The sequence below is a fragment of the Callorhinus ursinus genome, unplaced genomic scaffold, assembly GCF_003265705.2.
Source record: "Callorhinus ursinus isolate GAN/ISIS: 27379988/994484 unplaced genomic scaffold, GSC_fseal_2.0 scaffold61, whole genome shotgun sequence".
Lineage (NCBI taxonomy): Eukaryota > Metazoa > Chordata > Mammalia > Carnivora > Otariidae > Callorhinus > Callorhinus ursinus.
Genome location: NW_027397123.1, coordinates 1331591 through 1355578, shown reverse-complemented (window position 1 = coordinate 1355578; position 23988 = coordinate 1331591). Strand labels below are relative to the sequence as shown.

The 23988-nt window shown below is 60.4% G+C and overlaps 1 protein-coding gene across 4 annotated transcripts in view; it reads left to right on the top strand.

Moving 5' to 3' along the window:
• ACTN4 (actinin alpha 4) overlaps positions 1-23988 on the top strand; it is a 70179-nt gene that overhangs the window by 41087 nt on the left and 5104 nt on the right. For 2 of the 4 annotated variants that reach the window (XM_073885388.1, XM_073885387.1), the window contains exons 2-16: positions 2415-2529; positions 2769-2888; positions 6041-6127; positions 7175-7262; positions 7760-7838; positions 8959-9040; positions 10909-10994; positions 14119-14211; positions 16038-16268; positions 16770-16917; positions 20278-20428; positions 22726-22834; positions 23001-23141; positions 23216-23398; positions 23494-23628. In XM_073885388.1, coding sequence (XP_073741489.1) covers positions 2415-2529; positions 2769-2888; positions 6041-6127; positions 7175-7262; positions 7760-7838; positions 8959-9040; positions 10909-10994; positions 14119-14211; positions 16038-16268; positions 16770-16917; positions 20278-20428; positions 22726-22834; positions 23001-23141; positions 23216-23398; positions 23494-23628 — 1848 coding nt within the window. Of the gene's footprint in view, positions 1-2414; positions 2530-2768; positions 2889-6040; positions 6128-7174; positions 7263-7759; positions 7839-8958; positions 9041-9807; positions 9894-10908; positions 10995-14118; positions 14212-16037; positions 16269-16769; positions 16918-20277; positions 20429-22725; positions 22835-23000; positions 23142-23215; positions 23399-23493; positions 23629-23988 lie in introns of all 4 variants that reach the window. The other 2 variants (XM_073885389.1, XM_025854246.2) reach the window with 1 other exon arrangement.

Here is a 23988-nt window from a genome sequence, read left to right as displayed (position 1 = left end):
CTGCCTTGCAGACCAGGGGCCTAGACGTTGGCCCTGACAGCACCAGAACCCTGCGGGGCTTGGCCTCTGGGAATCACCCTCATAGGTCCTCAGCCTCGGCAAGTGATCGGTTGCTTTGCTGCTCGCCAGCGTCTTGCAGGTACAAGCATGAGCAGAGGCCCGGCGTTCCCGGCCACCTCCTGCCCACACCTCTGTGCAGCCCGCTGCTGCCCGCCACTTTGGAGGACAGTTGAGTCGCACGCCTGCCCACTGCCCACCGCTGCGGCTGGCTGCGGCTTAGGCATTCTAATGGCACGTGGGATGTGAGATGAAACCCCTACACCCCTGGAGCTTGCACACGTGCAGGCGACGTCCAGTAAGACACAGAATGACCGGACAATACTGCTGAGAGCTGCCGAGGGCTGCGTGGTGGCCAGGGTAGGCAGGGGACGGAGAAGGCACTCTGGAGGAGGCAGCAGGATTTCAGGAGAGGAGGAGATCTGGGGACGGCCCCGCGATGAGCGGGGCCTGCTGTTTATTGAGCACCTGCCGTGTGCTCTGTGGGCCCCGCCATCGTGAACCCTCACACTGACCATCACTCGGGTGCCGTCCTACTCACCATGTTACGGATGGGGAGGCGGTGTTCAGAAGGTCGGGTGGTGTGTCCGCACGGGTGGCGGAAGCAGCAGCCTAGCCCTCATTTGTCCGACTTGAGCGTTGCATAGGGGGAGCTGGGAAACGGGGTGGGAAGGCCCGTTCCCGTGTTCCTCAGTGAGCTTGGTGGCCGGAGCTCATGCATGTGGGGAGGCGGAGGACAACGCCCAAGTGTGAGAGCCCGGAGAGGAAGGTTCCGTGAGGAACGGGGCATCCAGGTCAGAATCGGGGTGGGCCACGCAAGCCAGCGTGGGTGTCCCCAAGGAGCAGCACTTCAGGCTGATTTGAGGGGATCGGTAGGTGCCAGCTCAGGAGAGGCAGCAGCAGGGCCCAGGCACCCTTAGCTGAGGGGACAGCCTCACACAGGATGGGGTCTGTGTCCCCCATGCAGAGGGACTCTTCGAGTTGGCGACGTGGGGTGGGGGGCCCTGGGCCACCCACAGTTATCCACCATTCGGGTGTGGGTTTGGAAGGAAACCTCGTGCCCATCCTCATTGTGGTGCAGCGTATTAATTAGGCGGCTTCTTTGTCTGGGAGGGGCCTTGTGTTGAGTCTCTGAGTGAGCAGGAGTGGTGACAGTTGTCAAAACACATGGTGCTCTGCCAGAGGCTCCCTGGCAGCCCCTCGCCCCCCACATGGCCTCTGCCTGCGCCTGGGCCTAGAGTGTGCTCTTGTGCACCCCTGGCCCTCTGCCCACATCCATGCTGGCCCCTGCGGGGGACGGGGGTGGGCAGGGCGGGGCGGGGCATGGGGGCTCCGTGAGAAACAGAAGCGTGGCATTTTTCCCAGACCCTGCTGTGGGAGGCTGAGTTGCCCCAGAAGGTGTCTGGACACGTCCATCTTTAACTGATGTGACGTGCGTCCTGGGGGTTGATGTCTGCTGACATGCCGAGCCGGCGGCCGGCTGAGTGACTGGGGTTGTGCTGCATGTTCTGTGTATGGGATTTGGGCTTCTTGTTTGTGGCCCTCTCTGCCTGAAAGCATCCTGTCCCCTCCCAGCATCTGCATGCCCTGTGTTTCACAGAAACTTCCTCAGAGATGGCTGCCTAACCCAGGTGGGAGGTGGGTGGCTGCCTCCCACTTGCCTTCCAGCCCCCTCAAGCTCCCTTAAGATTTGGAAGGGTGGGACGTGGAATGTTCTCCGGGGAATAGAGGGTGTCTGGCCTGCAGGGAAACAAACGAGGCTTGCACAGGGCTCCGAGGAGCTGTGCTCCTGGCCTTTTAGGGGAGGTGCTCGCTGCCAGGCCACCCAAAGCTCGGAGAGAGACCCATGTGAGGAACCCTTGAATTTACAGAAGGCTTTTATTTTCCAGCTGCTTTCCTGCCCCACGTCATCTCTGTGCTGCCCGAGCTCCTACCTGAAGGGCAAGGAAGCTGGTGCTGGCTGGGGCTGGGACCCGTGGTCTTGTCCGCCGGCCGGGGGGTGGGGGTGGGGGAGCTGGATGTGTCTGTTCAGGAGAACATAAGGTCCCCGAGAGCAGAGACCCTGTGTCTCGCTTCCATACTCAGGGCCTCACGCTCAGTCACATTTGCATGACTGGGTTCTCGTCCACCCTCTGCCACTTACCCCCTGGCTGATGGTGCAGTGGGTCTGTTAACTACCCTAAGCCTCAGTTTTCTCAGGTCGACTTGCCCGGGTCGCTTAAAGAGCAGAAATAGTGCGTACGAGGGCTGCGTGGTGACCACTGTTGTCCCAGGGTCAGGACTGTGTGTCTGGCCCTTTTGCTAGAAAGCCCCAACAGCCGCACTAACCCTCCAGGCCTCTCTGTCACGTTCCCCAGACGTTCACAGCCTGGTGCAACTCCCACCTTCGGAAGGCCGGCACACAGATCGAGAACATCGACGAGGACTTTCGAGACGGGCTCAAGCTCATGCTCCTTCTGGAGGTCATCTCAGGTGAGGCCCCTTTCCATCACAGGACAACCCACACCTGGAACAGGTGGGCTGTCACAGGTCCCGGGGACATGGCCCACCCCAGCGGTCCCGTGCCTGCTAGGGGGAGCGTGAGGCTTGAGTCACGGCAGTGTGTCAGGGTGCTGGCCTGGGGGCGGCTTGGGGGGCAGAGCACTGTGGCGGCCGGTTCCGGAGAGCAGTGGGGTCACTAAAGCTTCTCTTTCTCGGTGTGTGACTCTCAGGAGAGCGGTTACCTAAGCCGGAGCGGGGCAAGATGAGAGTACACAAAATCAACAATGTGAACAAAGCTCTGGACTTCATCGCCAGCAAAGGAGTCAAGCTGGTCTCCATCGGGGCGGAAGGTGAGCTCGGATGGGGCGGCTCGGTTCCTGACCTGTAGGCTCTGAGCCCCGAGCTCTGTGTTCTGAACAGAACTTGCGTGGGTGGCAGAAAGAGCACTTGGGGTGTGTAAAGCTCCAATATATATCTGCAGTGACCACAGTGACTGTCTTCTCGATGTGATCATTGAACCCACAACTTCCCCCACCCCCCACCTGCAGAATAATCCATCCAGGACTCGGGAATCCATGACCCCTGTCATGTAGGGCAGGCCTCTTCTGCACAGCAGGAATGGCTTTGACTTGGACTTTGGATACCCTCACTCGCCCTCCTTGTGCTGGGCCCCAGAGACACCCAACAGACACGTGGCCAGGCATTTCTCTGTGCCTGGAGCACCTTGGCCCTTTGGTCCTGCCTGGTATCTGTGGGCAGGAAGGATGCAGAGAAGAGAAGGACACTCGAGGCCTAGTGTCAGGGCTCTGGGCTGGGGGGTGCAAGTGCAAAGGTCAGCGATGAGACCTTGCTGGCCACACGGCCCAAGGGAGTGTGGCCTCTGACTGGATACCCAGGACCTTCTGCGCCCCGTGGGGATGCCCAGGACTGTGACCCTTCATTCCAGATCCTCCCCCTAGAGCAACAACATGCTATCCCTCCAGCAGCCAGCTCCTCTTGAGCTCACAGAGCTTTTGGAGATGAGGCGAGGCCTGATGGAGTCCAGAAGCTCCCCCATCAGCTCGTGCTCACAGTTCAGCTCATTAGAGCAGGATTTCCTACACCCTGACATCCATGTTGTCCCAGCTTTTAGAAAAACAAAAACAACTAATTGCTGTTAATGACAGGGCTCTGAGAGTTTGGCCAAGACTCTAGGCCAGAGTGTGTGTGCTGAGTTCCAAGGCTCTGCCCCCACCCGGGACCTCTCCGGGAGGGGTGCCAAGTGTCACATGCCCTGGTTGAGGTGGTAGGTGTTTGTTTAAAAAAAAAATCAAAACCCTCAAAATCAGTTGGGCCCTCACATTTTCTGTCCTTACATGTGTCTTTCATCCTGGCTCTGCGCCATCTTTCTGCCTTTCACAGCTGCATTTATTTTGCTCAAATGGTAGCCTGTAAATACAGAAGGGGTTAGAGGAGAGACCCGGTGGCACTCATCAGTTTTCATTTGAAGAAAAACTCCATCTAGAAATGTTCTCTCTTAATGCCCAACTTGGTTCACTCCCAGTCCCTGTGACCGCCGGGCCCTGGGACAAAGCTGGAAGGCAGCCCACCGGAGGCGCCCCAGGGGCTCCAGAATACCTGAAAGCCTAGCCCCCTGCCCCGCCCCCGTCGCCCTACCCTCCACACGGTCTGGACCATAGCTGAAACCTGGCTTCCTCGTAGGGGCACAGCTGTGGGTCCGAGATGCAGCTGGTGCAAGTGTCACAAGAGAAGCTGTCTCCCCCCAGCTCCCCTCATAGGAACTCCCTAAGCCCCCCGTGACCAGCTTCCTCGTGCAGCTGGCCGGGTAAAGGAGCCGCGGCCTCCTCCCCAGACCGTATCCATCCCCCTGCTCTGGAGTGCCCGCCACTTGGGAGGAACGTAGATTTCCTGATTGGATGGCTGCCCTTGCCCTGGGCTGGGAAGACTCGGCCTGGTTTCTGGGTCTGGGCTTCTTAACCCTGGGAAAGGGCCTGACAGACATTGTGTCCTTCCCCCTGCCTCCAGCCAGCCGGCTACGCACGTTTCCTTATCCTGACACTCTTAAGCTGAAAGCTGCCCTCTCCATCAGCCTGCGTGGCTTGGCTGTGGGGAGCGTCTCCATGGTGGCTCACAAGCGCCCACCTTTCCCTCCCGAGTGTGCCCTTGGGGAAGGTTCGGCCCCCTCCTTTGGGTGACTGCTCTACCTCCTGTCCAAATCAAGCCCATTCTAGAGTGTCCTGTTCTCGAGGGTCAGTGGGCAGGGTCTCTCCCCGCACCTGCTGCGCTGAGATCTTGGGGGGCGGCGGGGAGCAGAAGGGTTTCAGAGGACTGCCGTGGCCCATCTGGCCGATGGACTCAGGGATGAGGCCACTTGCCCTCACTTCTCTTACCCAGCACGAGACACGTGGTGCCCTGAGTGTTGCAGAGAGGACTTCTCTGTAAGCGCCCAAAGCTGAAGAATGTGTGGTGCAGACCCTTCTCTCTCACTCCCAGAAGTTGGAGACTGTAGCGGGTTTTTGGTTAGTTAAGGAAGTGTGTGCCTTACCAGCTGGGCCTGCGTCCCTGCTGTCCCTGTCCTGCAGCCTCGTAGCTTCCAAAAGGGCGGGGACTGGGGACACAGCAGTGCTCACGAAGGCAGGCCGCGAGCAAGTGAACTAGCAAATGCGTGGTTACAAATGATGGTCAGTGTGCGAGGGGGAGAACAGGCTGCTGGGGAGAGGCACCGGGCCAGTGCCTGCAGACGGGCGGTTGGGGAAGCCATCCCGGGAGATGTGATGGCAGAGGCTTCTAGGATGGGAAGGACGGCCGTCTGAGGGAAGGGCCGAGGGGTGCACTTCGTGGGCGGATGGAAGGTATGAGTTCCTTCCAGCAAGGAGGAACCTGGCTTGCCGAAAGGACCCAGCCAGAGTGTGCTGGGGAGCGAGGGGCTGGGTCTCCCAGGGCAGGGCTCGTAAGTGGGATTGGGGAGTGCAGGTTTCGTCTTAGATGTGGTAGGGCTTTAAGCAGGCGAGCGGCACACATCCAATGCATCTTTTAAAGTGAGCGCCCTGGCAGCTGTGTGGAGGTGCAGCGCACGGGGCACGGAGGCGGTGGTGTGTCCAGCTCTGGGGGAGACCACGGTGGCCCGGACAAGGGTGGAAGGAGGCGGACAGATTGTCAACAGACAGTAGTACAGGACGCACGTGCCGGCGGGGAGACGCACCCGTAACGGCGTGAGGGAGGCGCAGACGGATGGCTGGGAATGCTGGCCCTGCGCCGGGGACAAGCCTCAGGGAGGCGCAGGCTCAAGCTGGCCAGGCGGGAAGAGGCCCGCGGGTGCCAGGCGGCAGAACGCTTTGGGGACGGTGCATCCCAGCATTCAGGTGATGTCTCCCAGCGAGGGTGGCCGACAGACCTGGGTAGCTCCCGTCGGAGGATGAGAGCTCGTCTCTACGCAGAGCCAGCGGGAGTTCCCTCTGGTTTTAACAACCTTCTCATCCTCTGCCCCCTTCTCTGCACGCAGAGATTGTGGACGGTAATGCAAAGATGACCCTGGGAATGATCTGGACCATCATCCTCAGGTTCGCCATCCAGGACATCTCTGTGGAAGGTGAGAGCCTGCGGACTGGCAGAGGACAGCCTTTCTTCCCCACCCTGCTTCCACCCAGGTTGGAGCGAGTTAGATTACAATGTTGGGGTTTTGTCTTCCTGCTTGAGGCTCTGCCCTGTTCCCCAGCATCCCTCCCAGGGCCCAGCCCTGTGCAAGAGTGGTTAGTGAGATGCTGGCCCAGGCTGCAGGTGAGGGGGCCCCTAGCAGCTGCCCAGCTCTGGTATCCACCCAGAACCCTTCAGCTCCCGTGGTCTCCATCTCCGTGGACCCTCACCCGATGCTCGTCAAATGGGCACGATTGGCCCCATTTTACAGTCGAGGAATCTGAGTCACAGGGCAAAGTCGTGACGGAGTGAGGCCTGGCCTGGTTCTCCCGCGGATCAGTACCTACCAGTGTTTCCGCTTGACACCCCCACCCTCCGACCTTCGCCTCCATGACCCGAGGGCCAGTCCAGGCCAGCCAGGAGTGAGCTGCTTCACTTCCCCTCCAAACAGTTGGGTGTGCCAGCACGTGAAGGGGATTCCTGCAGTAGGCCATAGCAGTGACCGGCACAGACGTGTCCCCTGCCCCCAGCACCCCAGACTGTCCCTGGGGAACAGACAGACAACCTGGGCCCCTCCCACTCCACTTTGCTGAGGCCGCCACCAAGCGGGCCGGGCCCAGCACTCCAGACCCTCTGCTGATTCTTCACTGTTCAGAAGAGGCCGAGGCCAGCATCAGGGGCTTGTTTGGCAGCGTGATCTGGCAGATAAAGGCATAGGCTTTGTGGTCAGAAGCATGGCATGGTCTTAGGTCCTGGTGTGGCCCTGGCACTGCCACTTCCTGGGAGGACCCTGGGCAGGTGGTGTCTCGGTGCTGTGCGTGGGTGCGGGCCGGTGGTTAGGACCAGCAGAGGCCTGCGGCATCTGGAACAGGAGCACCTCTTACTCCCGGCTGTGCTGCTCTCAGTCCGACTCCTGTGCTCGAGCCCAGAGTATCATGGCATGGGGCTGGGTGCTCAGCGCTGGGCTTTGAGCGCGTGCTCACCGCCCTCGTGTGTTCCTCAGAGACCTCTGCCAAGGAAGGGCTACTTCTGTGGTGTCAGAGGAAGACTGCCCCGTATAAGAATGTCAACGTGCAGAACTTTCACATCAGGTGAGCGCCCAGCCAGAGCTCTGCAGCCCGTCCCCTTCCCTCGCTGCCCCGAGGCGGAAGTCCTGCAGTGGGCCGTCTCCCTCCGCCGCCGGCTGTCCCATTCAGGGGGGTCACTCTGTCCCAGAGGTGAGCCCTCGCTCATAAAGGACTTGTCACGTGTCGGGCTGGTCGAAGTGATGACACGTATTCCCTCCTTTCATCCTCACAACCCCCCAGCAGGGCGTAGGTACTGTTACTACCCCATTTTACAGACACGGAAACTGAGAGAGCAAGAGGTGATGAGACTTGCCCAAGGTCGCGCTGACAGCAAGTCAGAGCTGGGATTGCACCGCAGGCCGTCCACCTCCGGCCGCTCCACCCTGCTGTCTGCGTGCAGTGCCCGGCACATCCCCTGCCCTGATAAATGGGAATTAGTCCTTCCCGTGGGCGTCCGGGCCACCAGCGCTTGCGGGATGGTGCGAGGGCCCTCCCGTTCACCTTCGCCTTTCCATCCCCAGCTGGAAGGACGGTCTTGCCTTCAACGCACTGATCCACCGGCACCGACCAGAGCTGATCGAGTATGACAAGCTGAGAAAGGTTTGCCTCTTGCTTTGCCCTCAGTGGCCCAGAGATCCACAGAGTCTGGCCCTGACCCTGATGCTGGGTCACCTCCCCAAGCCTGTCCATAGCTGGTGTCCTCAGCTGGATTCTGCACTCAGATGGGCAGGCTGGGAGAGCCTTGTACCAGCTGTCACCAGACCCTAGGCTCTGTGGCTGGGTCTGACCTCCCTTGCTCCCCTTGGGGACTGTCCCCTTCTCCCTTTATGGGCATTGCAACTGCCCATGGTTATCTTAGGGCCTGGCCAGCCGTGCCTTCCAGCTCCCCTACCTTAACCTTTTAGCTTCTGGAAGCATTTTCTCTCCACCTGACGGAGAAGAGGGGTAAGGAATTCCAGACCATCACCGCTGGCAGGTGTTTCCCGTGTAGGGGCCTGTTCTGATTTGCCTGTACAAAGTTTACAATCCCGTAAGACCAAGGCCCTGCCCTCTAGGAGCTCCCAACCAGTGGAGAAGGCGGGATAATGTGTCCGGAGGAAACCTGCCCCACAAGGCCATGCACGTGTGCTCAGGCTGAATGGGGGTGGGAAGGGGGTAGGGCCAGACAAGTCGGAGGATGGATGCACCTGAGCTGGCACGGTTGGGGAAGGGCCCCGGGGGGGGTGCATTCCCAGTGGGGGGGTGGGGCACGAGCCTGCATTTGGCCTGTTTAAGCCCCGCTGAGCAATTGGATTGGGCTCTAGCTGGACATGGACTAAGGCACATGAGGGAGGGTCTTGAATTCTGTGGACAGTGGGGAGACAAGTGTGAAGGGATGCTTCGGGAAGGCTGGACCTCGGAAGCTCTCGGTTTACCCCCCCCCCCCCTACCCCCCCCCCCCCCGCCCCCAGTGCCTGGTCTGGACCCCACTTGCCAGGTTTCAAGACGGAGGTCTTAATCTGGGGTCTGGAGGGCTGGAAAGTGTAAGAAAAGAGCCCAGCCACATTTTTTCAGGAGAAAAAGTCGACAGTTTGCCCCACGAAGATTTCCAGAGGCCTTCCTTTGGGTGGGAATAGACTGAGTGCCCCCCCTCCAGTCCCCACCGCAGCACACAGGGCTGAGAACTGTCTGAAGAGCGCTTTCCGGTCCTGCCCCTGCCAGTTCTTCCTCTTTCCCCCAGGACGACCCTGTCACCAACCTGAACAATGCCTTCGAAGTGGCCGAGAAATACCTAGACATCCCCAAGATGTTGGATGCGGAGGGTAAGTACATCCCTTTTGTTCCGTCACCGCCCTGTTCTGTGGGCATGTCTTGCGGTAACTTGAGGGAGCTGGCCGTGCCAGTGAGAAGGCTGAATGAAGCTGGTCGAACCAGGGACAGCAGTCCTGCCCCCGAGCCGGAGCGGGAGCAGTCTGAGCAGACGAGGCAGGCTCAGGGAGGGATGGGCAAGCCGGGAAAGGAGGGGCTTGAAGAGGATAGGTTCTGGGGGCCACATAAGTGTCCTGCCGGAGCCCTGCCTGAGTCCTGCCCGAGTCCTGCCCCTCTCTCGGGGTGAGCAGGCCAGGTGGCCAGGGAGGGCTGGTTCCTGCAGACAGCCAAGGCGGCTGCCTTCCCTGCTTGCCCCAGGCTCAGAGTTTTGGAGCCCATAAAAGGGAGTGTTTGTTTTTTCCTTTTCCGGCTTTTCTCCATTTCCCAGCCGTGCACCGCCCCCAACCAGGACCCATGGCTCTGGCCTCTGGTGGCCCCTGGGGCTGACGGTCTAGCAGCCCCTTGAGGCCATTCTCAGAAAGAGGAAGTGGCCTCATTCTAATCCAGTTCCCACAGCCTTGGCCTTTCTAGAGACCACAGGGGATGGAGGGGCCAAGGGTGTGGACAAGCCCACTGGAGTCACCAGGGGTCACTGAATCCATTCTGAGGGTCCTTCTCCTGGGATGTCTGTGGCCTTGGGAGACTTTGGATCCCAGTGAGCGCCCCCCCCCGCCCCGCCCGCCCCTACTTGGGCGGTTTAACCCTTGTCGTTCACTTACAGACATCGTGAACACGGCCCGGCCCGACGAGAAGGCCATAATGACCTATGTGTCCAGCTTCTACCATGCCTTTTCGGGAGCGCAGAAGGTACCGGGCAGGGCCAGGCAGGCCCACCTCGCCGCCACTGCCCAATGCCGCTGCTGCCTCTCGCCTCCCACGCTCACCTCATTTCTCTTGCAGACGGCAGTGGCCTCTCTCCGACTGGAAGCCGCCCCCCCGACTCCAGGCGGCCCTGCCCATGTTGTAGTCTTTGCTCACGGTGTCTGTTGAGTGCCCAACCTGGGCCAGACTCTGTTCTAGGCATGGGGCATACAGTAGGGACTAAGGCAGGATCCCTGATCTCATGGAGCTGACATGCCAGTGGGCGAGACAGGCGACAGGCGTGGCCACAGATCAAGTCGTTTCACGTGGTGATGAGCACAGTAGAGAACATGGGGCAGGATGGTGGGGGACAGATGCCGGGGGGCTGCTTCGGGGGGGGCCGCGGTGGGAGACTTCTGCAGGCTGACCTGCGCAGGCACCTGCCGTGATGAGCAGGAGCTGCTGGATGAAGATCAGTAGGAACAGCATCCCAGGCAGATGGTAGAGCAAGGTGCAAAGGTCTGGCGGCAGAAATGAGCTTGGCTTATTCCAGGAATAGCCGAGAAGAGAAAAATGAGGTTGGAGATGGTAACAGGGCCAAGATGTGTAGAATCACAGTAGTGAGGGATCAGGAGTTTTATTCTCAGGGCCCCTGGAGACCATTTGGCGGTCTGGCCTAGGGTGGTAGCTGGTTACATAAGACATGATCTCACTGATGTTTTCAGGAAGATTGGTTAGCCTTTACCCTTCTGGCCCTATACAAGGCTTCCTCTCCAAAGCCAGTAGCCAGTGTCAGAGACCCAGCTCTGGTTAGAAGAGGGATCCATCGATTGGACTTGCCCCTTTGCCCCTACAAAACCCCCGCAAAATGTGCCCACACCGCCGGAGCCGGGGTTTGGCTTCCAGTCCAGAGCAAGCGCTATTCCTCCCGCATGAGCCTCGGGCCCGGCCCCGGCCGCCCTCCCTGCAGCTGTCACTCTCTCCTGCCTCTCTCTCTCTCTTTCTCTCTCTCTCTGCGCAGATATTGTAGGCACTCTGAGGCCAGATGAGAAGGCCATCATGACTTACGTGTCCTGCTTCTACCACGCTTTCTCGGGGGCTCAAAAGGTGAGCTGGGGCGGGAGCGCCCCTCACTGCTGTGGCTGGAGCCTTGCCCTTGCTGTCCCCCTCATGTCCCCGCCACCCATTTGTGGTTGGAGCCCTGCCCAGGCCACCTCACAGGCCACCCCAGCGTGAGGACGGATGGTTCTCATGACCGTGGCCTCTGGTGCCGACACATCACGGTTATGCTCTGGGAACATAGCCCACCCTGTGAGGATGGTGGTGGCGTCCCGGTGTCTCAGAGCTGCGGTGGGCACTCGTGCTCCTGGCCGCTGGTCGCCCTGCCCTTCTTTCTGTGACCCGCGCCTGGCCGCTTGCCCGTTGTCCTGGCTGCACGCTCTCACTGGGGAGCACTGGCCTTTCCTGCCCTCTTCACGGCTCCTTCCCCTCCCGGACGCCGCAGGAAAGGCTTGGCCTGAGCAGGTTCAATCCTCTCTGGGCCTGCACCCGCCGACCTAGCCCACCCAGCCCGCCGGGCCCCCATCCCCAGCAGGGCCGCGGACACAGCGCACTCAGGGGTGTCTGTGCCCAGTGGCAGTGGTCCACTTCCACGAGAAGGCGCCCAGCTGGCCCTGTGGAGAGAGACCCTGCCTGGAGCCCTGGGCACCTTTGTCCCCTCCACCTGCCTCCCGGTCTCTTGGGCAGCAGTGTAACTCGCGGTGACTTGATTTCATGTCACCAGTTAGAAGTGGGCGGGGCAGGGGAGGAGAAACCAGCTCTTGTTAATTGAGGACCAAATACATGCTGGGCAGTCCTCCAACTCTGCGAGTACAGGTTCCAGGAGAGTCCCAGACACACCCCAAGAGGGTGGGTGCCGTTACCTTCTTGTAACAGAGGAGGAAACCAGAGTTCAGAGAGCTGGGGAGCTGTTCCCAGAGTCACAGGACCGGGACTGCGCCTGCTGTCTCCTGTGGAGCACTTTCCTCGGGGCCAGCAGGGGCCCTCTGTTGGCCATCTGCCCTGGTCCCTGCTCTGTCACCTCTCAGCAGTGTGACCTCAGATGAGTCCCTTCCCCTCAGTCTCCCCATCTGTAAAACGGGGATCCTACCCGTTCCTTTCTCAGGATTGTCCCAAGGATGAAATGAACTCAAGTAGGTGAAGGGTTTCGTTTAGAATAGCGCCGAGCCCTGTAAGTGCTCAGTCAGAGATGGGGTGGTTGGAGCAGCCTGCAGGGCGTGCCTCTGTCCACCGTGGTCCTTCAAGCCCTGTGGCCTCTCCCCACCCATTCAGCACGTGGCTGGAGCTTGTGTTTGCAGAGTTCTGCTTGCGGGGGGGGGCCACAGGCAGGGAGAGCAGGGGTGTGGGGTGGGCAGCGGTGGAAGATTCCTGGACTCAGACCCAACCCGACTTGCAGCACATTTGCCACTGGACTCACCGCTCCGCAGGCCCAAGCCAGCCTCACTGCCCACCATGTCACCCTCTCCTGCCCAAACTGCCCTCCTGGGCGTAGCGCTGGCCTCCTCTGTGGTGGAGGCTGGGAGGCCTTGAGGGATTTGTGGGAGCAGATAGCAGCAGGAGAGCTCAGGCCAGAGCATTTGGGGGTTTGAGTCAGCTGGGTCACTCTTGTGAGAGAGGAAGGAAAGGCCAGGCTACTGGGAGCTGCCCGTTCACCAGGGATGGGCCGCGCTCAGGGTTCTCCAGCTGTGGGTCCAGCTTCCCCCAGCCCGTGTTTACTTCTCAAGACAGCCCTGCAATGCTTTTATTAGTGCTGCTCTTTGTCCTCAGAGACTCAGTCCAGCCTCTTGGAGGAGTGCTCTCTGGCATTTGTTTTATTTTACAAGCGCAGGGCGAACTCCAGACCTCGCAGGAAGTATGCCCGTTCTCTCCTGATGGTTTATTTCCGGTCACTAAGCATTTGCTCCTTATTCCTTTGTTCGCTCCTTCATTCGTCAACTCTGAGTACCTAAAACCTACCGAGCCCTGAGTGGGGTGCCAGGAATTCAGCGGTGAAGCAGAGCACCTCTGACTAGCAGCTCCCGCCTTCACGGGTGGATCTGAGCACGGGGTGCCTGTTGTCTCTCCAAGTCAGGGGTCAGGGACTGACCTCCGCGACATCCCCGCCCCCCAAGCTGGGAACCTTAGTTCTGCTTCCGGCACTCACTTGGCCGAGGCCCTCATGAGCCTCATCTCTGAGGAGCAGTGCCTGGAGCCGTCGGTGCGTGCCCTGCAGTGTGATGCGCGGTGTGTGCATGTGTGTCCACGTGTGTGCGCACACCAATCCCAGCTGGCCCCCCCTCACCTCCCCGCCTGTCCCAGAAGCAGCGTGTGGATGGGAGCGGCTGGGCGTCGGTGCCTGTGGCTAGCGGGTCTGGAGCCATCCCCAAGCCTCTCTGTTTTCCTTCCCCACCACTCCATAGACCCTCCTCACTCTTTCTGTTCCTGTTCTGTTGCCGTTTCAACTTCTCCTCTTGGACCCTTTCTGTGCTTCCTGAAAGGTACCTGGCTTCTCCTCTCCCCGTGTGGCACCCCCTCGCTCTCCTTCTCCACTCCTTGCATTTCCGCCCCAGCAGGACAAGGCAAGCACATTGTCCCATAGTTCTGAGCAGAGACTGGTCACATTCTCCACTGCTGCCTTCTGCCCCGTGGATTGTGACTTCTGCCCAATGAACCATCCACACCCACCTCTGAAGGGGACACGTGTGCTTTGTGGCCGTGTGCAGACTTCTCTGGGGGCACCCGCACCTCCACCTTCCACCACAGCCCTTTGGCGCTTGGTCTCTCCACAGCAGACCTTCCTGCCTCGAGGGAGATTTCCTTCAGGGATTGTCCTAGTGGAGGACCCCACCCAGCCTCACTCCTCAGCCTTCCTCTCCATGGGCCTGTTAATCCATTTCCCCCATAGTGGCAGGGCTCCCTGACCCCTTCAGCACCTCTGGGGTCCAGGCCAAGGGGCCCAACCTTCTGGCAGGGGCGGTGGGGGTACCTTAGTAGTAAGCTGTGGGGACGCCGGCAAACCCGTCAGGACACAGCTACTCTGGGTGCCATCTTGCTGGAGCTGTGCTTCTCTCCTTCCTTCTTCGGGGCGTGCTGTGTGGGCTGTGGATGGGCCAGCTTTCAGGGGACGAGCCTGTCAGGAGGGAGGGTCACCAGCCCCCGGGGGCCCCTGACCGGGACGCTTCCCCTGCCCCAGGCTGAGACCGCTGCCAACCGGATCTGCAAGGTGCTGGCCGTCAACCAGGAGAATGAGCACCTCATGGAAGATTATGAGAGGCTGGCCAGTGACGTAAGTCTGCCACTCACCCCAGCCCTGGTGGCCTCACCGGAGCGGGAGGATTGGGTTGCCTCTGGTTACCCTTGGCCAAAGGTCGTGTGTCACTTGCAGAGTGGCGGGCAGGTACAGTGGGGACCCTTCCTAGATAAGGGCATAAGGTTGCAGACTGGAGTGTGGCCAAGCCAGCATGTGGCCTTTCCAGGCTAGTTTCACAAGGCTAAGGGTCAGACCCACGGTGTCACCATGCTCCCTGGCCCCTGCGGTCTTGAGCTCGGGTTCCTACAGAGGTACTCAAGGACAGTTTCCCGAACACCCCACCCCTTCAGACCTAACGGGGGAGGTTTTTGAAAACCTGCCATGCCCTCCGCGCGGGCTGCCTGGCTCTGTGGAATCGAGGGAGACCCCGGAACTGAGCTGGTGACAGGACTGTGGTTAGTCATCGCGGGCCCTGCGCCTGCACTTCCTGAGCAGGATCTGCTGTCTTGACAGCAGCCCTGGGCAGAGGGAACACGCATCGCCCCTTTTCCGAGTGGGGAAACAGACCCAGAGGGTCGGGCACCAGGAGCGCGAGTAGACCAGAGAGTTGGGCTTCAAACTCAGGCAGTCCCACTCCAGAGCCTGAACCTGGAAAGTCCTTTGGGATTGTGGGTGTTTAGTACATCTCTTCCGGATTCCCTCCTTTAATTAAAAAACTTCTATTTGGGAAAAAAAAAAAAAACCCACAAAAACGTTGAAGCTCCTGGAGAGCAGTAGTTTGACCGCTCTTCGAGACTAGTGGTTCCCAGACTTCGGAATGTCATGAACCAGGAATATTTGGGAAAGTAGTTGACAGCCAACCTGTAGTGACAAGTTAAAAAAAAAAATTTTTTTTTAAGTTAAGGATATTTTTTAAAAGAAAAAGCTTGCGGGGCACCTGGTTGGCTCAGTCATTGAGGTGTGCGACTCCTGATCTTGGGGTTGTGAGTTCGAGTCCCACGTTGGGGGTAGAGACTACTTAAAAATTGTCAAAACTTAAAAAGCTTCCATCGGTTACCACCATCCACCATCCACCATCCTTTCTAACACCGAGAAAAAGTTAAAAGGTTCTCTCTTGGAACCCCATTGCTTCCTAGGAAAGGGCCACTGGCACCATGCATCAAGATGTAAAGGCACATAGATACCTTTTTACTTGGTTTTCCCATTTTGCCAGAGTTTGGCATTTGGGAACCACTTTTTCAAGCATATCTGTGCTGGACAAGAACTGATTTTCCTTTGCAAGGATTGTTCTAGAATGTCCAGTTTGTTTGCTTGTTTGCACCTGTCCTCTATCACAGATATGAGTGGCTCATAAAAATGTCACCTTTATCCCTCCCCCCCCCAATTTTACTGTCAAACTGTTTCCATCCCAAGCCCTGTGCCTGGCGTGCTGGCTGCCTTAGAATGAGCCCGGCGTGCTGTGGGCTCTGCCCTAGAGGCACTTACAACCCTTGAACAAGGAAGCAGCGAGATGTCTCTCTCAGTGCCAAGCTCAGTGAACATGGCAATGGAGGGGGGGTGCTCGTGTGGTGGGATATGATGGGAGGGGTGCCTGAGTCGAGGCCGCCTCGCTTCGATAAGAGTAAAGGAGGCCCAGGAGCAAAGGCATGAACAGGAAATAACCAGAGAACACAGTGGTTCAGAGGGGTGCACACATCCCCGTAGTTCCCAGCCATAGGATCCCAGTGGGCATCCTGGAGAAGTCAGGCTGGGGAGCAGGGCTGATCCCTGGGGACGGGGGCTGGAAAACCCGTATTCCTCGTGCCCATGAGCGGGGCCAGGCCCCCCCCCCCAGCGCCCTGAGGCTTCTGCTGGGCCTGCAGCTCCTGGAGTGGATCCGGCGCACCATCCCCTGGCTGGAGGATCGGGTGCCGCAGAAGACCATCCAGGAGATGCAGCAGAAGCTGGAGGACTTCCGGGACTACCGGCGCGTCCACAAGCCACCCAAGGTGCAGGAGAAGTGCCAGCTGGAGATCAACTTCAACACGCTGCAGACCAAGCTGCGCCTCAGCAACCGGCCCGCCTTCATGCCCTCCGAGGGCAAGATGGTCTCGGTGAGTGCCCGGGGCCAGCCAGCCAGGGCCCAGGACGTGTGGCCTGACTCCCCAGCCAGCCTGTGGGGGGAGGGGTGGCAGGGGGTACGCTTGACTCACCACGTTCCTCCTCCCGCCATCACGCCCTAGAATTTTACACCCATCCGCAAACCACACCTTATGTTGTGTGACGTTTGAATTTGGATCCTTGGATCTCCGCGATTCCATGACCTACCTCCAAGTGCTCAAGGCCTCTTCTCAGGAGAGGGATGGTCTTCACAGTCACCTGGCTCCCGTAGCGCTGTTGATGGCATTCCTTCATCGTCCCTTACTCATTTACAGAACAGATTGCACCCGCCATGTGCTGGGCCCCGTCCAGGCACATGGATCTAGCAAAGAAGGGGCTGGACATGACCCCAACCGTTTCCAGCGCCTGCCTTCCCATCAGTGACCCTCAGGGAGGCATTGCCCTGCCGGCGGGCCCAGCTCCCCTATGTGAGCCGGTCGTCTCTGTCCCCACAGGACATCAACAACGGCTGGCAGCACCTGGAGCAGGCCGAGAAGGGCTACGAGGAGTGGCTGCTGAACGAGATCCGCAGGCTGGAGCGGCTCGACCACCTGGCAGAGAAGTTCCGGCAGAAGGCCTCCATCCACGAGGCCTGGACCGACGGTACGGTCCTCCGGCCCCCTCGGTCTGCTTCTCTCTCGCACGCCCGAGCACATGCATGCCTACACAGCCCCTCCTGTGTCGTTGCGTCTGTTTGTCAGACCCCCTTTCCTGCTGCTTGGGAACATGTCTGTCAGAAACGTGTCTCTGGGTCCCCCCAGCCCCAGGCAGAAGGAGCACTTGGGAGCTGAGCTACCCCGTCTGCTCTAGTCTCCGAGACTACTCACAGTCAGGCCCCTGCCTGGTGGCCGAGGCTGTCCTCCAGGAACGCAGCCGAGCCTCATCCCGGTTCCAGCCAGAAGGAAACCCTTGTCCCTCTCCACTCTGCCGAGGTTTCCCCGAGGATGGTGCCCCTGCACCCCCTCAAGGCGGCGGGGGTGGTGGGGGGTGCAGGGCGGGCTCTCCCATCCCTGCAAGCCTGTGTCCAGATACGCCACCCGCCTTCCCACTCCCGTACCCTTTGTGACCGTGGACTTGGCACAGGAGAGCCCGTGCTGGCTGGGCCTGTGTGCCTGGGCACGGTCCTTATAGGCAAGGCTGGGCAGCCGCCTCCTGGTTCAGCTGCCTGGTCTGCAGATGGTGCTCGCTGACCACCGGCGCCTGCCCCAGGAGCGCTTTCTCCCCTTCAGGGGCCCGGGCCCCCAGAAGGTTGGCTTCTCCCAGAAGGGCAACCAGTGGTGCCTCCTGTTTCTTAGCAGCCCTGTAGCTGCCTACTCCCTTCCCATCACATCCCTGGCCCTCGGTCAGGACCCACACCGTGGCTGAGATTCCACATCCCGGGAGTGCTGAAAGCCTTTAGAAATGGGCCGGTGCCTGGGAAAGCCACGAGCCCACCCACCTGTGGCCACCTCCTTCCCGACGGTGCCCGGCTGAGTTCAGCCTTCCTTGTGGGTCTCAGTGTGGTGGTGTCCTTCCACCCCACAGTCCCCCACCGGGTCCTCACCAAGCTTCTGGGGGCCCCTCTCGCTGCTGGACAGGCAGCCCCGGCCCAGGCCAGATGCCGAGATCTACCGAGAGGCCCCAGCCCTGGCGGCCTGCCAACACGCCACCTGCGGGATCCGCAGCCCCCGGGCCCACGTCCCCCGTGTCACTGGCGGCAGTGCCGCTCACACCCGCCCTCGTCACGTTAGTGCAGGCCGCTGTTTCCCGGCACCCAGAGTGACACCTAGTCCCTCCTCTGCTGGGGAGAGCATGTGGACGAGGCGGTGAAGTCGGCTCAGCAGCGTGCTGGGGCCGGGTGGCGCGCCTCCACCTTGCGGCAGGGTGTCCTTGCTGGAGGCCGGGGGAAGGGGGAAGCTGCCCTTTAGTTCATTCGCTCATTCATTCGTTCATTCGGCTCTTCCCTGAGCCCAGTAGTTTCTGGGGGTGGGGGGCTGGCCCTGGCCCAGGGAGCCTCGTCAGAGCGTTCGTCCGGTCGGAGGGCCCTTGGGCGTGTAAGTGCGTTTCACCGCGGCCGTACCCCGCGCCTGGACTGAGCAGTCTCCTCCTGTCCTTACCTGTGCCCGTCCTTCCACGGACCCTGGGCCTCATCCCCGGGCGCTTCCCTCGTCGGGCTCTTGGCCCATGTCGTCAGCTTTTCGGTCCATCACCTGGAGCGGCAGGGGGCCCCAGGGGATGGTGTCCTGAGGCTGAGGGGCGTGGGTGTGATGGCCCCCGAGTTCTTCCCTGGGAATGACTGGCACTGGCCTTCCCCCCACAGGCGTTCAGGAGAAGTTGGCTCAGTGTGTAGCCAGGGCCCAACTGGTTCAGTGGCCTCCACACACCCCTGTCTCACCCCTGCTGTGCCTGCAGGCACTTGGGCATCTGGCCTTGCCCTTCACGTCAGCCTGGAGCCCCCAGGCAGGCTTGCCCACTCTCATTCCCAAGACCTGAAGCTTCTGTCCTCTGAACCACCCAATTATGCAACACAGGAGGACAGACTGACCTCCTGGCCCCCTCTACACTCCTGGGATCCCATGCTAGCAGCGTCCTTTCTCTGGAGGGGTGGGCCCAGAGAGAGGGCTGAGCCACCATATTCCAAGCCTCCCTCACCATCCCCCACAGCTCGCAGGGGCGAGGGTCCATGTGGATGCTGTGCAGAGGGTTTTGGATTGTCAGGGAGGAAAAATGAAAACGAGCCTCTGCATCCCCACTGTGGCTGCCCCTTGGCCTGAATCCAAGGCATCTGTGGCCACGGGCCACTCCTCCTGACTCTCCCCAGGGCCCCCCCTTGCCAGCTCCCTTGCTGAAACCCTGCTGAGGCAGAGAAGTGGTAACCTACTATTTCGGGTTCCCACCCTTGGGAGAAAGCAATTTGGTGAAGGGAATTGCAAGCTTGCCTTTGTGGTTAAGCCTTCTGCCCCAGGGCTGGGGCGGCGGGCCCGTGGAGCCTCTCTCCCAGGCTGCTGCCTCCTGCCCACCCGTGCCAGGCCCTGTCCTCAGGGCGGGTGAGATTCTCATGGTACTAGCTCCGTGTCCACCCTGCCTGGGACTTGAGACCAGGAGCTGGCCTGGGCCCCGCTTTACAGATGAGGCAACAGCTGGGGAAAGGCCGCATGCCTCCCCAGGCAGGCAGCTGTTGGTCACATGCTCTGGTGCCAAGCTGAGGAGTGGGTCTCTGAGCTGCCACCCCAAGGGTAGCCCCCAAGGTGGCTTACCTGAAGCAGAGCACCTTTAGGAGCCAGGGGTCCCAGCCACCTTCGCAGACTGGCCTTTCCCCGCCCTGTTCTCTGCAGTACCTCCCCATGGTTACAGGGCTTCTTGGAGCTTCTGGCCTGGGGTATATAATTAGCCAGGCTCCAGAACTAATAATAGTGTGCCTCTCCTCCTTCAAAGGACCTGACAATGGGCCCCACCTCAGTGCACATAGTAGGCCCATAGGATGGCATAGGACACGGAGGTGGGTGACAGGACCCCACCCCGAGGGAGCCTGGCCCCCCAGTGCCAGGGAGGCAGGCACGAGGGGTTGGGCCCGTGGAAAACTCTGACTGGAACTCTCCCCCTGCGCCCACCCTGCCGAGGCATGGGCTGCAACCCCAGATGCTGGCCCTCCAGGGATAGGTGTCCACCTTTCCAACGGTGGCACATTCCAGTCCTTACTGTCCACTGATAGAGGGCTCTAAGTTTAGAACACACAGGTTGAATTGGGTATCGGTCTCAGGCCCCCTAGTCCCACAGTGTCTCCTAGCTCCATCCAGGGTATAGTTGGGCTTAGAGATCCCTTGAAAAGGCAAGGAGAAAGGCTCTGGAAATTTCTAGTCTCCATGGCACCATCCTCGGTGAGGCAGGATGTGGGGTCTGAATCCCATTTTCTAGGGTTGGACAGCCCCCTGGACTCCCGTTGCGCTGTTGTCTAAACACCTCCTGCCCTCTGCCCACCGCCAGGGAAGGAGGCCATGCTGAAGCAGCGGGACTATGAGACGGCCACCCTGTCAGATATCAAAGCCCTCATTCGCAAGCACGAGGCCTTTGAGAGCGACCTGGCTGCACACCAGGACCGCGTGGAGCAGATCGCAGCGATTGCTCAGGAGCTCAAGTACGTGAGGGGTCGTGGTGCCCGTGCCCAGGGGTGGGGGGCGTCCCGGCCCTCTCCGTCCCCCAACCCCCGTCTCCTTTCAGATGCCAGGGAGGGGCCTTACGGGATGATCCCTTTTGCCCCCCAGATGAGAAACGGAGTGGGCTCTCTCTTCTCAGGCAGAAGGGAGGTCTCTGACCCCTTTCCTGATACCTTAGGCTGTAGGGGTCCCTGGGGCTCTACCTTCTGCCTGCTACACCAAGGAGAGACCCCCTGGCCCCCTGATGGAGGGGGGCGGCCTAGCCCCCGCTGCTCCCACCCGCTCCTCCCTGAGGGGATTGGGCTGCACAGAGAGCCCATTGTTCTGCCCGGCCCCTTCCCTCGCTTGCTCAGAATACACTTATTGTGTGAGCTTCCAGGCAGCCGGCTTCTTCACCCTCCCTTTCCCACCCCAGTCAGATAAACTTGCGCACACAGTTAGTACACCGAACCTCCAGAGCCAGTGAATGGGGCCTTATTCCGCCGGCACAGTGGCCAGCAGCAGGGAGGGCCCAGGGTGTGGGAGGCCTAGGCCATTACTTCATGGAAAATCCACAGGGCCTGGAGGGGCGGCATGGCTCCCAAAATAGCCGTCTGCTCAAAAATAGGATACTTGGCTGGAGCTGCCCTTTCCACAGACACCCCCCCACCCTGCCAGTCATCCCTAAAGTTCTGCTTATTTCTACAAGGCTGGAGCCCAGCTGCAGTGCCTGGTGGAGCCCCACGCCAGGCGGGGCCGTTTCTCCTCCCTGACTCACTCCCTCTGCACTGCCCAGTCGCTTTGGGGGTTCCCGTTTGCTCAGCCAGAGGCAGAAGTGCTCAGCTGCTTACCTGGGGGGCCCTCACGGTCACGGGAAACAGTGTCCCCTGGGGTTTCGCAGCCTCTTGTAGGCTTGAGCCTCAGGGCCTGGCACGCCCAGGTGGAGGAGAGTGAGGTCACACGCGCAGATGTCCCTAGCAGTTGTGGGAGGTGGGATGGGGGCATGTTCATGTTCCGCCACTGACAGGCAAGCCCCTGGACGCTGATAGGAAACAGGCTTGGAGTAGGTCCTTGGCCAGCCTGCCTCCCAGGCACCGGGAACAGAGGTGGGGCACCTGCTGTCTGGAGTGAGAGCAGGTGGCTGCTCAGGCAGCTTTTCTGGACAGTGGTGCTGCAGGAGGAAGGAAGGGTGGTTTGCGGGTGCATTCTGTTCCCCCAAAGATGAGTTAGAGGGCCAGGTGCTGGCCAGGATGAGCCTGAGTAGAGAGCCGCTGAGTGTTGGTGAAGAGCAACAACAAAAGCTCAGAGCAGTCAGTGCTCCACACATACTGGCTCCTTTAATCGCCCAGCAACCCCATGTTACGGAAGGGGAACTGAGGCTCAGGGTGGCCAAGAGGCTTGCCCACGGTCACATTGCTGGGGGGTAGCTGAGCCAGGAATGGAGCTCAGGCTGCGTGGCCCGTCTGTGGAGCCCAGCCATGGTCCCTGATCCCATCCCCCATGCCCTGTTCCTTCCAGAATTGTTCCCTGCTTCCCATCCCTCCCCAGGCCCCCAAGGTTCTGCTTGTACCTCGACTCCCTGGAAACCTCCTGCTAAGAGAATCCAGTGCCTGGAGCCCAGGAGGAAGGAATCCTGGGCCAGATGGGAGGAAAGTAGGGGTGGGAGGGGCCAGGAACTACTGCATCAGCCCACTTCTGTCTTAGACATAGTATTAATTGCTTAGAATGACATTGCAGGTTTGCTACTCATTTTTCCTTTGGGTTCATTAAAATAAATCCTTTTAATCACTGTTGGTGCATCTACGCACTGAGGCCCAAGGACTGCTCTCAGCACTTCACGTGCACTCAGTAACTGGAGCTCCACAATGATCCCATGCCTGTGTCACAGAGGGGAAAACCGAGGTCTCCAGAATAGGGAATTCATGCACCGGGGGTCACATGAGCACAGAATCACAGTCAGGATTCAGGCCGAGGGAACTTGGCCCGGGAGCCCATTGTTTAGCCAGTGTGCTCTGCTGGACCTTTGGGTGACAGAAGCGGTCCAGACACAGGCGTGGTTGGGGGCTGCACTGTGGGGGTCCCTGCGTTCGCGTGTTGTGACAGCGATTCTCAAAGGTAGTCAGCAGGGACCGCCCCGCCCCTCTGTGACCCCTCCGTCTGCATTCCTCCTGCCTTGGAGAGGGTGCGGGCTTGGGGGGCGAGGTGATGGAGGACTGGTGCCCTGGCACCAGGGGCACCCAGCGCAGCCTTGCCCCCCCCCCCCCCCGCCGGGTCTCATGGCCACACGCCCCGCCCGCAGTGAGCTGGACTACTACGACTCACACAACGTCAACACCCGCTGCCAGAAGATCTGCGACCAGTGGGATGCCCTTGGCTCTCTGACCCAGAGTCGCAGGGAAGCTCTGGAGGTGAGGGCGGGGTGACGTCACCCGCGGAGCCCTGTGCCCCTGGGGGCCGGTGGGGGGCGGGCGACACCGGGAGCCCCTGGCTTTCCCCGACCCAGCCCCGGACCGCCAACCACCTGCTCGCCGACTGACCTCCCCGCTCGGTCCCATCCCTGCCCACACGCACCAGAAAACGGAGAAGCAGCTGGAGACCATCGACCAGCTGCACCTGGAGTACGCCAAGCGGGCAGCACCCTTCAACAACTGGATGGAGAGCGCCATGGAGGACCTCCAGGACATGTTCATCGTCCACACCATCGAGGAGATCGAGGTCCGCTCCCACCCGCACTGCCTGTGGGACCTCTGTGGGCCTGGGCTGCCCTTCACGCCGCCTCCTCCTTCCAGGGCCTGATTTCAGCCCACGACCAGTTCAAGTCGACGCTGCCGGATGCCGACAGGGAGCGCGAGGCCATCCTGGCCATCCACAAGGAGGCCCAGAGGATCGCCGAGAGCAACCACATCAAACTGTCGGGCAGCAACCCCTACACCACGGTCACCCCGCAGATCATCAACTCCAAGTGGGAGAAGGTGGGTGGGCTCGGCGGCGGGGCCGGGACCGGGCTGGCCGGGCGAGGGGCCGTCACCTGACCACCGTTGTTCACCACCACCCCCGGCCCCCCCAGGTGCAGCAGCTGGTGCCCAAGCGGGACCACGCCCTCCTGGAGGAGCAGAGCAAGCAGCAGTCCAACGAGCACCTCCGCCGCCAGTTCGCCAGCCAGGCCAACATCGTGGGGCCCTGGATCCAGACGAAGATGGAGGTGAGGGCCCGTTGCCCCAGCCTGGCGGAGCCCAGGAGAGGGTCTTGGGGCAGAGTGGAGAAGGAGCTGCCGTGAGCGGGAGGCCAGCCGCCTCCTGGGAGTGGGAGGGTCTGTGACTGTGTTGATGGAAGTGGCAGCACCCTCCAGAGGGAAACAGGGTGGAGGAGTCAGGTAGGAGAGGGTTCGAGTCTCGGCTCTGCCCTGCCCGCTGACCAGGAGGTCAGGTACGGTTTAGCTTCTGTTCCTGGGTTTTCTCATCCCTAAAAAGGGATGGAAACAGTCTTTTCATTGCCCCGGCAAATGCTTTGGGCACTGCTCTGTGGCAGCCCCATGGCAAGCCCTGGTGTTGCTGGGACCAGG